This window comes from Diospyros lotus, chromosome 4 (assembly GCF_014633365.1).
Source record: "Diospyros lotus cultivar Yz01 chromosome 4, ASM1463336v1, whole genome shotgun sequence".
Taxonomy (NCBI): Eukaryota; Viridiplantae; Streptophyta; class Magnoliopsida; order Ericales; family Ebenaceae; genus Diospyros; species Diospyros lotus.
In genome coordinates, this window is record NC_068341.1 from 417,382 (window position 1) to 429,395 (window position 12,014).

General features: G+C 33.9%; 1 protein-coding gene across 2 annotated transcripts; it reads left to right on the forward strand.

Annotated features, from left to right (window-relative positions):
• Positions 1 to 99: 99 nt before the first annotated feature.
• Positions 100 to 8,120, forward strand: LOC127798683 (vacuolar protein sorting 38). Of its 2 annotated transcripts, none has more exons than XM_052332228.1 (6): positions 100 to 615; positions 1,645 to 1,851; positions 3,194 to 3,398; positions 5,288 to 5,433; positions 5,790 to 6,017; positions 7,594 to 8,120. In XM_052332228.1, the coding sequence occupies exons 1-6, from the start codon at positions 418 to 420 to the stop codon at positions 7,708 to 7,710; spliced, it is 1,101 nt and encodes a 366-aa protein (XP_052188188.1). In that variant the 5' UTR covers positions 100 to 417; the 3' UTR covers positions 7,711 to 8,120. The 2 variants fall into 2 exon arrangements, with proteins under 2 accessions (XP_052188188.1, XP_052188190.1); XM_052332230.1 differs by having other exon boundaries at positions 101 to 615; positions 3,218 to 3,398.
• The last annotated feature ends 3,894 nt before the right edge of the window (positions 8,121 to 12,014 follow it).

Genomic DNA, 12,014 nt, shown 5'->3' on the forward strand with positions numbered 1-12,014 from the left:
ACAAAATATAATAATATAATTATTATTATATATATTAATATTCACCCCCCCCCCAAAAAAAAAGAATTATTTTTTAATATAATATATAATATAAAATATGAATATAGTAAGTTACCATACGACGGGCGAACGGACGGACGCACGGTCGGACGGACGGACGGACGGACTGACTCCAAGAACAAGGCATTCCACTTTGTCTTTCTCTCTCTCGATCCCCAACCCAACCCAACGCATCCTCTCCCTCAAACCTACCATCTTCTTTTTTATTACTCTCCCTTCCAAGAAATCGTGAAAACCTAAAGTCTCAACTCTCTGCGCGTCGACGATCATGGTGATGCCCAACCCCTAATTGCAGGACCATGTTGGCGAGGTGGGCCAATCATCTCCTTCTCTTGAACCCCAATTCATCATTTATCCATGGAACACAACCGAATTGCCAAGAACAAGGCTGCTGCAGCGGCAGAGGACCAATACAGACAGGCGGACTCTGTGAAGGTCGTGCAGTGGGAAGATTTCGAGCAAGAACTCGCCCGCCTGGTCAGTCTCTCCTCTGCCCTCTCCGAAGCTAAGCAAAAGAAGCTATTGCTTCAGCAGAAGCTCGATTCCCTTATACAGGTAGGGTTTTGTCGATGCAAGGAAATTCATTAACCTATTTCTGCCGCCAATTTTTGACGATTTATGATGTCTTCTCTTTTTTTTTTTTTTTTTTTTTTTTTTTTGTGCGGGGGCAACTGTAAATGGTGGAAGAAAATGAAAACGGGAATGAATGAGAAGGAATTGAAGAAGGCCGGGGGTCTTATTCTTGAGGAAACAGGAAATAAAATACAGTTCCTAATTTGAACTGTAGCCTGAATTTTCAAATTCTGTCTCTATTTGCAGAGCATTTTTTTTTTTTTTTTTCATCTTTGTAGTCATGCGTGCTTATAGCTTGTACCGAGTTCACATGGCTGTGTCCTGGGAAACCCGGGGAGACTTGAGCTTTCCTTTGCTTGAATTTCCTGCTTGGCTGGGGAGAAAGATCGTGGATAGTACACTTAAAGAATTAAAAGCTCAAACCTTCATGTTATAGATAATGTCTGATTGAATAATTGTGTTTGCCTTTTCATTTCCTAATAAATTGTCTAACTAAATCATGTTTCTATAATCAATTTGATCCCTGATTGAATTCTGGTAATTGACTGCTTGAAAGATCAGTTGGATGCCAGAAAAAGTTGCTTGGACAGTGAAGTTCAGGATCTAGGAACAACAAAGAATATTTAGTTTGCAGTTGACAAATGACAGTCCTGTTCGTTTCTTCAATTGTTGTAGTGTTAACCTTTATGTCATTAAGTCCTTTTGTTGTTTAGCTGGAAATCAAAAATGACTTAAACTCGTGGAAACTGTTATTAGTTTCATCACATTCTTCCTGAATCAAATGTACTGACAAGGCTATGTACTTATGGCTTTTCTTTTTCCTATTTCTCTTCTAGGTTTGTTTACATTTCCTACAGCTTCCTAGCTTAATAACGACCTAATCAATGAGTGAATACGAAGTTCAATATATCGTTAATTGCATGATCTATGTTTATATTTTTCCACTATCTCCATTCCTTGGGTTTTAAATTAATTTGCCCGCGGAATAGCGGGTGGCTACATGTTGGGCAGGTTGAAGCAGAGTCCTTAAACCAGTCAAATCAGCTGGATGAGATGTGTGAGAAACTAGAGTCCCAAAAGTTGGTAATGGGAAACACGTCGATGCATGTGAAGGTTGTAGAAGAGAATGTTAAAAAGGAAGAGGAGAGGCTTAGCAATGAAATTAGGTCACTTCTTGTTGCTGGGACTGCCCTTTCTCTAGCTAGTAAGCATTTGCAGGTAATCTTAGTATGCATTTTACAAAAGCAACTTTCACTTATCTGGAAAAAGAGAAATAATAAAAACTGTAAAGAGATACTTTGAATGGATTCTTGATACACCCTATACTGGGTCATAGTGATCATGTTACTCCTGGCTACTGTTTGCATGGAATTGTTATCATTCCAAACATTGATAAATGGGATATTCTAACCATTCTGAATGTAGTTTATTTTTTGATATAGGGACTCATTTGAAGTATAAGGGAACTATTAACTCTGATTGGAACCTTTTTTATTAAGTGATATGGATGTACAATTATTATGGATCGCAGCTTGTTTGTCTCTGTATTGTTTTGTCCAAATGAATATAAGGCAGCCAAGCATGTTCAACTATTTTTCTATCAGCTCCAAATGCACACATGGATGGATTTTAATTTATAGTTTTGAAGTGATTTGTTATGTTAATAAAATATTTTATCTATGCCCATACATTTGATAAGCTACTGAAATCTTTCCATTTTCCAGTCTAACCAAACCACATATTGAAACAAAATTTGATCCACGGTGCTGACTTTGATACTAATTTAACTTTCTCGAAGATTGGAGAGAAAGTATAACAAATGAAGAATCTTTATCTAGGGGTTTAGCAACATTGGACAGTGTTAGGAAACTTGGACTAAGGTTGCCTATAATTGGTTTTATGGTGGATTTAGGGCAATGGAAGTTTTTAAGGATTCTATTAGGTTGAATAAAGCTGGTAGGAAACTTAGATAGAAATTTTTTAAGTCTTGGGCTGGCTTTAAAGAGTGGGGTTGCATTTGACAAAGCTTGACTACCCCGTGACGTGTCTACACATACTCGAGGACGAGTCTTTTTTTTTTTTTTTTCTCAAACAAAAGGAGAGTGATGAGGAATTAGAAATATTAAATTTTAGTGTTTGATATTAAGATTTAGGTTTCATTTGCATTTTTGGATTTAAGTTACTAGATTTTTGGAACTTCTATTTATTTTGTTGAGATAATTGTAGTTAGAGTGATTACCTTTTAGTTAGAATTTCAACCTATAAATAAACTTATGATGTCATCAGGAAAAAACATTCTTCTCTTCTTCATACAATTTTTTCTCATTCTGCTCAAATTTTCTTCAATCTTTTTACTGTTCTGTATCATAATGTAACAGAAAATGCCGAATGGATTTCCCAAGCACCAGTTTACTACCACTCACCTCATGTGCTCATGTATTATTAGTTTACTACCACGCAGGAGACTGATTTGCATGGTATTAGGGCAAGGTTATGATTTCTAGCTTTTGTTAAACTGAGCCTCATGTCGCCTGTGAGGGGATGGTTTTTCTTTCTGTAGGAACCGATTATAACTTCATTGCAGGAATCAAATAGGCTACTTACTGGAGAGAAGGGTTATCTTCATCTTAGAAATGTCCAGAGGTTACTCAGAGTAAGGCAACAATATATGATATCACAAGTTTCATTCCTCTATCCTGTGAAGGTTATGGTTGGCCATGCACGTGACCAAGAACTTGAATCATTTACGAGCAATAGAAAATCAGGTAATATGTCAATTGCATGGAACTGATGATGATTTGTTTACAGTTATACAGACTAAGTTTTGTTATTTAAAATGTCTTGTCAAATATTAAGTTCAATCACATGCTAATCTGCCATCTCATTGTGGATGTTTTATTTATTTATTATTATTATTATATTTTTTTTTTTTTTTGGGGGGGGGGGGTTGGTAAATTTTGATCTATATTCAAACACTGGATTACCTAAATAATAAATATAAATAAATTAAGTACATCAGTGGAAAACCTAAAATTAAAAAATACTAACCAATAAGTTGATTTAAAATTCCTATATCAAACACTAACTACCCAAATATAGATCCATTTATTTATAATTTTTGTAATACGATGACGAAATTTTACAAATACTTGCGTTCAATCCTAAATTAACTTGGTTTGTAATTAGTGTAAGTTTTACATAATTTTTAGATAATTTCTATATAAAATCGGGCCAAACTAGGCTTTAATTAAAAATGGTTCAATTTGGGTTTGGGCTTGGGCTCCAATTGAATTGGTTGAATTGAATTAAGCTGCTTCAATTGGATGTGTTGTATCTATTTGGGTTGGACTTATTAGGTCTTCAATTACAAAAAGTATCTTCCAATTTTTAAAAGCCTAACTTTCTATTCTCACATAAGAATTGGACCTGCTGAGCCTTTAATGGACTGGGTCTTCAATTATTAGAAAGTGTTTGGTGCTTCTATCTTATGTCTTCTTTAAAATTGGATTGCACTTGATCGAGTTATGGAATTTCTTGAATTTAGATTAAACGAATTTTCGGGCTTCATTTGACTGAATATATCTCCTGGATTGCAGCTTCAATTTGGTTTGCCCGAGTTAACATAGTGGTTTCAGTTTGGTTCAATAGAGCTTTTCAGGTTTGGCATTTGGGTCTATAGATAAGAGGTGTAAGATATAGGGTCTTACTGTGAGAAGCAGGAGAAGACTGGCACTAAAATAGAAGCTTCAAAACCAATTAACCCAACATAGACAAAAGGACCAAAAGAGGAAGCCCCCACATCTGAAAAGAAAAGAAAAAAAAAAACAAAAGAGAAATCAAAGAGCACCCGGTCTTAAACAAACCCCAAAGCCCTAAACATACCTGAAATGCAACGGAGGAAATCCAAATCACCTTGTGATGACTACGCCACTGCCAAATCTCACCCACGGGTGATAAGTGTTTTTATATGAATGAGTATATTCAGATGAAGTCTAGTGTTTCTCACAGTTGGGGAGAGAGAGAGAGATTGTGCACATACTCAACTTTATTGGGCCCTTTGGGTTTTGCCTCCCCCCTTTTGGCTTTGGTTATTTTTGTTGAGCTTTCCACTTACCATCCACATGTCTAGGTGTCGATATTATTTATGATATTGTGATAAATACTTACCAGGGCTCATTGTTTTTGGAAACATTTTATAAGGGCAATTTTGGTTTAATGTTGTGTCCCAACTGTGAGCTATTTATGAGAACTTAATAAGGACAATTTTCCTTTTTCTCTTAAATTTGTAAAGCTTGCTACCTAGATAAATATGCATCATTTTACTTGTAAGCAATTTATGAGAGCTTAATAGAGCTAGTTTTTTTTTCCTTCTAAGTATAAGTTTAGGATTTTGTACTTAAAGAGGCTTTATTAATTTTAGTAGCTTTCTGCAGTATTAGTTGTTCACTCTTTCTTCTTCTATGTGGATATAGATGAGTAGCCTAGATACGATTCATAACTGTGATTTCTGGATGTAATGCTCTATTTGATCTCTCAACTCTTGCCAAAACAAAATCTAATTTTTCTGTCATAAGCTGTATTACTCAGGATTTAACTACCTTAATCTCTGAACCTGCTACTAAGTTCTTTGTTCTCTTTCTGTTTCCTTTTCCAGGAAATTCTGCTGGATCCAAACCTGTTGACCCGGAATCATTGACTATTTCAGGTCTTCATCTCACTGTGCTCCCATTTAAGACGAGTTTTTTCACCGATAAGAAGGATATTCAGAGATCTGCAACAGCCCTGGGATATGTTGCTCATGTGTGTTCTCCTAACCCTGGATAACATTACCAAGCTGTATTTTGACATGGATTCTCAGTTTTTTTGCTTTAACTGTCAAATGTCATATTAGAATGTGTTGCTTATCTCAAGGACTTCCAAATCCATTTACTTCAGGAATTCACTTCTGAACCATTGGTATTTAATTACTAGTAGTTGTTTTCTTCCCCGGAAAAAAAGAAAAAAAGAAAATGAAAGAGATAATATTTCTATTTTATGATTGCTTTTGGTTGCAGTTTTGGTGCAAAAAGTTCTTAGTTTGTTCTAGATAGAAAAATGCCAGAAGTTTGACTTAATTTTCTTTCCTCCTCCCCCCCCCCCCCCAAATTTCCTTACAGGCTGTTTCAGTTATTGCTACCTATTTAGAAGTTCCATTGCGTTACCCTCTGCGGTTGGGAGGTTCTCGGTCGTATATTATTGATTATGCACCTTCATTGGAGTCCTCTTCATCTGATTCAACATCAAATTCATTGCTTTCATCAAATTTAAAGCCTACAGAATTTCCTCTCTTTTTAGATGGTCAAGAGACAACAAGAGCGGCTTATGCTGTATTTTTGCTTAACAAGGTGTGCCTTTGTTGGTGTCTATCTTTTGATTGAATGGCTAGCATGATGTGGGTAAATTATAGGACTAAAAGTAGTGTTTCCATTCATTTATTTTAGTTCCGTTATTTTTGTCATCTATATTTGTTCATTAAAGTTTGTGAAGTTCATTAGTATTTGTTATTGCTATTTTTTTCCAGAGGTTCTGGATTCCTACATGAATTTGATATGCATGCTGAAAAGTGGTGATGTGACTTCTTTGTCTGATACAACCAAATTATCTAGGTTTAGGTTAAAAACTTTCGATGTTTCTTTTTCCGTATATTTCTATGTTTCTTTTTCTGTATATTTAGTATGATGTATTTCCAAATTACCTAAATTTTTTCAGATGGGCTTGAATGGCAGTAGGTATATGAATATTGGTAGTATGTCCTATATATTGAAAAGTGTGTACACCTAGCCAAAAAAAAGTGTAGACATATATACATGTGATGCTAATTTTTGCTTTTGTTAGATAACATTTGTTTTCAAAATTTCAGTTCTTATGATTTTGTAGGGATTCTGAAATCCTCCTCTACTGACATCTTAAGTGCTTTGTATTCCCACTTAATACAATACACTTTTTTCCCAGATTGGTGAATTTAGTAATTCAAAATGGATTCCAGAGGTCTTCTTTTCATATATTTATTTCTTAAACATTTTCTTGGGATAAAAAAGCAAAATAATTAATATCATTTTTCATAGGATTTGGCATCTTTGCAAATATCTCCAAGTAGTGGTTTAAGAAGCACAAGTACGTTAGTAATGAGTTAGTTTTGACCTAATTTGCATGGAGATGGATACAATATGATGTGGACTCTGCCACAACAATTCTGAAGCAAATTAAGACATGATGAAATTGTTTCTTCAATTTTGCACTACAAATGCATATTCTATATTCATATGTCTGAAGTGTGAATAAAATGTGCTAATACATATTTTAGAAAGCTCTATTTATAAATAAATTTGAAGTGTTGTGCTTTATAATTCATAAATGAAAAGTCCAAGCAAGTGGAATCAAGAGGTATAAATTTATGTGTGCTTATTTCATTGTTGGATCCTGAGTTTTTTATGCAAATTTTATGGAACATGTGTTTGAGCTATTGGTATGTCTCACCCTCGAGTGCTATAGAAAAGGCTTGCTCGGATGCATAGCTAACAAAAATTGGGAAGTTTACAACAGAAGTAGCGTGTGGTGTTGGACATCAACAATACACACCTTTTAGAACTTTCTGTTGTTTTTAGGGTCTCACCTCACATTTCCTTTAATGTAGTTTTTGCAAATCTTATTGCAAGAGGGAATAAGGGATGAATTCTTTCTTATCAAATTATATTCCCACTTTGTTAAATGTAATAATAGTGGCTGCTTTATGAGTTATGCTCCTACAAATGAATCAAGTTAGTAGAAGAAATGGATCAAACTAGGCATTTTGGCTTTTACATCCTTTGCCGACACGATTTCATTGAAGATTCCCAAATAAGCATGATTAGTCACTGCCTTTCTTGAATGACTTTTTATCTTATTTTTCTTTGTTTCTTTTCTTATCTCTTATGATTGTAGGATATAGAGCAGCTCTTGAATTTCATTGGCGTCAAGAGTTTAGGCCCACGCCATGTACTGGCTAATTTGAAAGAGCTTCTAAGGACCATCCTTTCTGCCGAATACATAGATACGTGATCTGAATTTCTATTACTTTTGTTTGTAAGCTTTTGTAAATGTATTGTTGCTATTATTTGTATTTCTTGCAGGGTGCAATTTTTTTCAATGGAGCACCTTGCCATACACCTTTATGAGCTGTTGTTTTGTCATAGAGCAATGCAAATTATATACTTTATTTTGAATTGAATCCGATAATTCTCTTCTCTTTTGGAGTTGGCGGTGTAGTTAGTGTCATGCTTCTGTTAATTTCATGGAAAAGATGAAGCATGATAAAGTAACCTAGTCTGGTACATCAGAGGATATATATATTATACAGACGAAGAGCAGCCTAATCATCTATCTATGCTTGTGTTATATTTGTTTTTGCAGAGATGTTGTTTGAACACTCAAATTTGATATTTATGGTGATACTCTGCATCAATATTCAATTTCCTTTTGTTTCCCTTTTGTTTTTTTGCCTAATATATATATATATATTAGGCACTAATCGAAGGTTAATAACCAAGTATTTACATTTACACAAACATATATAATTACTAATACTTATGTTCTTTTTTTCTCTTTTGTGTCATAGAATCATATATCTACTGTTTGATTCTGTTGCTACTTTACAAGGTTCTCTTATGTTAGTTAATATTAATTTAGAGGTACATATGCTGATGATTTAAGTTAATGTTAATTACCACAAATTAAAAGAGTGATCGCATATGCTTTGCTTCGAGCCTTTGATTAGATTTAAAATTATTTTTGCTGTCTTTGGGTGCTGGTGTGTATGTACTGTGTATTACATAAAGCTTAATTTGTTTCTTATTATTTTATTTTATCCATATTTTTTGGGTAATGACAAGTTTTGGTATATTCAACCTCTAATATGAGTGTGTGTGGTAAGCAAGGAGGACAGGGTCATTTTTCACCCAAAATAAGGAATGAATTTAGAAAAATTCTATTCACAGCCCACATTACTACTCTTCACAGCCCATCGTGTCAAAATTCACTAACATTCTTTAAAAACCCTATTTTACCCTTCACAGCCACAGTCATCTTCATTCCTTTTCACTCCCCACAGTGGCACACATCTATTTGCACCATTTCTTTTGCACACTTATCTCTTCACACTTATCTATTCACAGCACACATTATTATTCTTCACATCCCACCATTTCTTTTTCTCTGTCCCCCGAATCTACACATATATACACACACAAACACACATATATATATATATACACACACGAACGGCCATGTATGTGTGTACACACACAAAAATGCATGGCCACCATGGCCGTTTGTGTGTGTGTGTATAGGTGTACGGCCATGTGTGTGTGTATAGGTGTATATATATATATATATATGGGTGTTTGAATGTGTGTGAGAGAGAGAGATGGGTGTGTGAGAGGGAGATGGTGCATATAACTACTGTGGGTTGTGGGGAATAAAAAAAAGAAGAAAAATGACTGTGGCTATTAAGGCTAAAATATGAATTTTGGTGGGATGGCGAGTAATAATGTGAACTATAAATAAAATTTCTCATGAATTTATGCAAAAGTGGTGTACCGTCGTATCCCTGAGATTTAGAATAATTAGATAAACTATTCTAACAAGGAGTAATTTGTTAAAAGAGCCCTACCGGCTAGCTCCACGAGTAGTCGGGAAGGAATTGAAGTGATTAAGGAATGATTATGGATGAAAAGTAACGGTCATTAATTAATTGGGACGCATTATAATATGTTCTTTTAGTTTAAATTAAATAATAGAGGCAAGTACTTAAGATTAATTAATTAATGATTTAGCTGCTGCTGCCTGCCTGCTGCTCATCGTAATGAAACTTCAAATATATATATATATTAATATATATTTGCCACCATTAATATCCCTAAGGTATAAATATAGATACATTAATATTCATGTTGCAGGTGATGGGAATGAATGACAATTCAAATGTCAACACTCTTAATTACGATTACGTGCCATTGCCACCATTAAAATACAGATTATATATATATATATATATATGAAAGCAACAAATTAAAGCACGCATGCAGTGAAGTGACATTAATTGACGATCGACTCATCGAGAGCAAATATCTTTATATTATATATAAAAGAAAGAAATGGGACTAATCACAGTAAGTATTAATTCTAAGCTCTCTCTCTCTATCTATATATATATATACTAATAAATACAAGGATTAAGGAGTAGAGTAATCGTACGTGTCTATATATATATATATATATATAGTTTTGAAAATCACCAAATGCTATTAAAGTTTTATAAAATTAATTATTATATAAAACAAGCACTACCAGCCCCCAACAAACACCCACTTTAATTTGCCAACATTTTTTTATATATGCCTTTAATTACATAATAATGGGGTGGATAATACTACATGAACAATTTTATCGCAACAACTTGGCTAATAATCAAATTTATCACGATATTTTTAAACCTAATAAGCAATCCAATTTTTGAATATCGGCCCAAAACCTTCTTCCTCATACTCTCTCTCTCTCTTTCCCCCCAATTTAAGTTTCTTCCTCACACTCTCTCTCTCTAGAGTGTCTTCCCAAAAAGCCAACGCCTCTTTGATCTACTAGATTTTTTAGATTTTCAGTGTCCCCTGCTACAACAACGGAGGTCCTTTGACATCCCCTCCACCACTCCGACAGTCTCTTCTCTGGAGTCCCTTCCCTTACTTTGTCTCTTGCTCTCATCGTCGGTCTCTTGTTCTCTTTCTTTCTCTCTCTCTCTTCTCGTTCTCGTCGCCATTATAGCTAGAGTCACCTCCACCATGCCATTGAAGCCACCACCATCAACGCTTCTAATCGCCACCACTATTCGCCTCCATCTCCTTCGATCTCTCTCTAGGTCTTTTTTCTCTTTGGATCTTCTCTCACTCTAATTCTTCACTCTCTCTCCGTCGCCACCGATGTTCTTTTGTTGTCATCGTTTCCCACTGTCCACATCTATTCGGTTGATTATTTTATTTTTAATTTTTAAAAAATTAAATTAACACATATATAAATATATAATATATTTATTAAAAATATATTTGAATATAACTTTGGTTAAATACACATATTTTTTAAATAAAAGTATAATCTAAACATAAATACAAATAAATAACATATTTTGAGTTAAAAATATTTTTATGTTATTATTTATTTATATTATTTGCATAACGTGAAATATAATATTATGATTTGTATAATTTTATATATAATTTTTGACTTTTATAAAATGTGATATTATGATTTTGTATAATTTAACATATAATTTTTAATCTTTTAATTTTAACAATATAAATAAATAATAACATAAAAATATATAATTATTTATACATAAGATAATTATAAAATATATAAAATTTTATGTTTTGTATGAATGATAAAGAGAAAAAATATAATTGTATTGTGATTGATATATATGAATATATCTTAATATTAAAAATAAATATTATAATATTATGGTTTATAGATTGATTTTATTTTATAACTTAAAAAATAAAATAAAATTACAAAAATAATTTCTTCAAAATAGCAAGCCAAATTATGCTCTACATATTATAAGCTATGTTCTTAAAATTTTTAAAAGTTGCAAAATAGATTTAATTTGGTATAAATAATTTTGTATAATATATTTTTAATTTTTAATTATATTTAAAAAATATATTTACGTATATTTATACATATATAAATTTTTTTTGTAATATATATACTTAGTTTGTGTATATTTATATTTTATAGAATATACTGAAAAAAGTTTATGTTTTGTATGAATGATCTGAGCGGCGAACGACGGCAGAGACGGCTGCAACGACGGCGAGAACGAGAAGAGAGAGAGAGGGGGAAAGAGAAGGAGATGAAGACGAGCTCTCACGTGAGATCAACTGCCAGCAGATGAAGGCGAGCTCGCGACAGAGGACCGGACGGCCGCGGGCAAGAACGAGAGAGAGAGAGTACGCCGGAGACGACAGATCCAGACCAGATTACGCCACCGAAATTTGGCTAGAGAGACGATGTCGCACTTGCCCAGATTTGGCCGGAGATGTTGCGGTGAGAGAGAGAGATGGAAGAGAGCGAGAGAGATACGTACGCAGGTAGGAGAAGCACGCAGCTCGCAGAAGTCGGCGGCAATGGTGGAGAGAGATAGTACGTACGTCTCAGCTTGCAGAAGCAAGCGGCAATGGTGGACAGAAAGAAAGAGAATGAGGAAGAAAGCGTTTAAAATATTGATAGGGGTAGATTTGTAATTGCATTAGAGATATATGTGTAATTTCATTTGAGGTTGTCAAAACTGATTGGCCGTGTAGTGTTGTAGC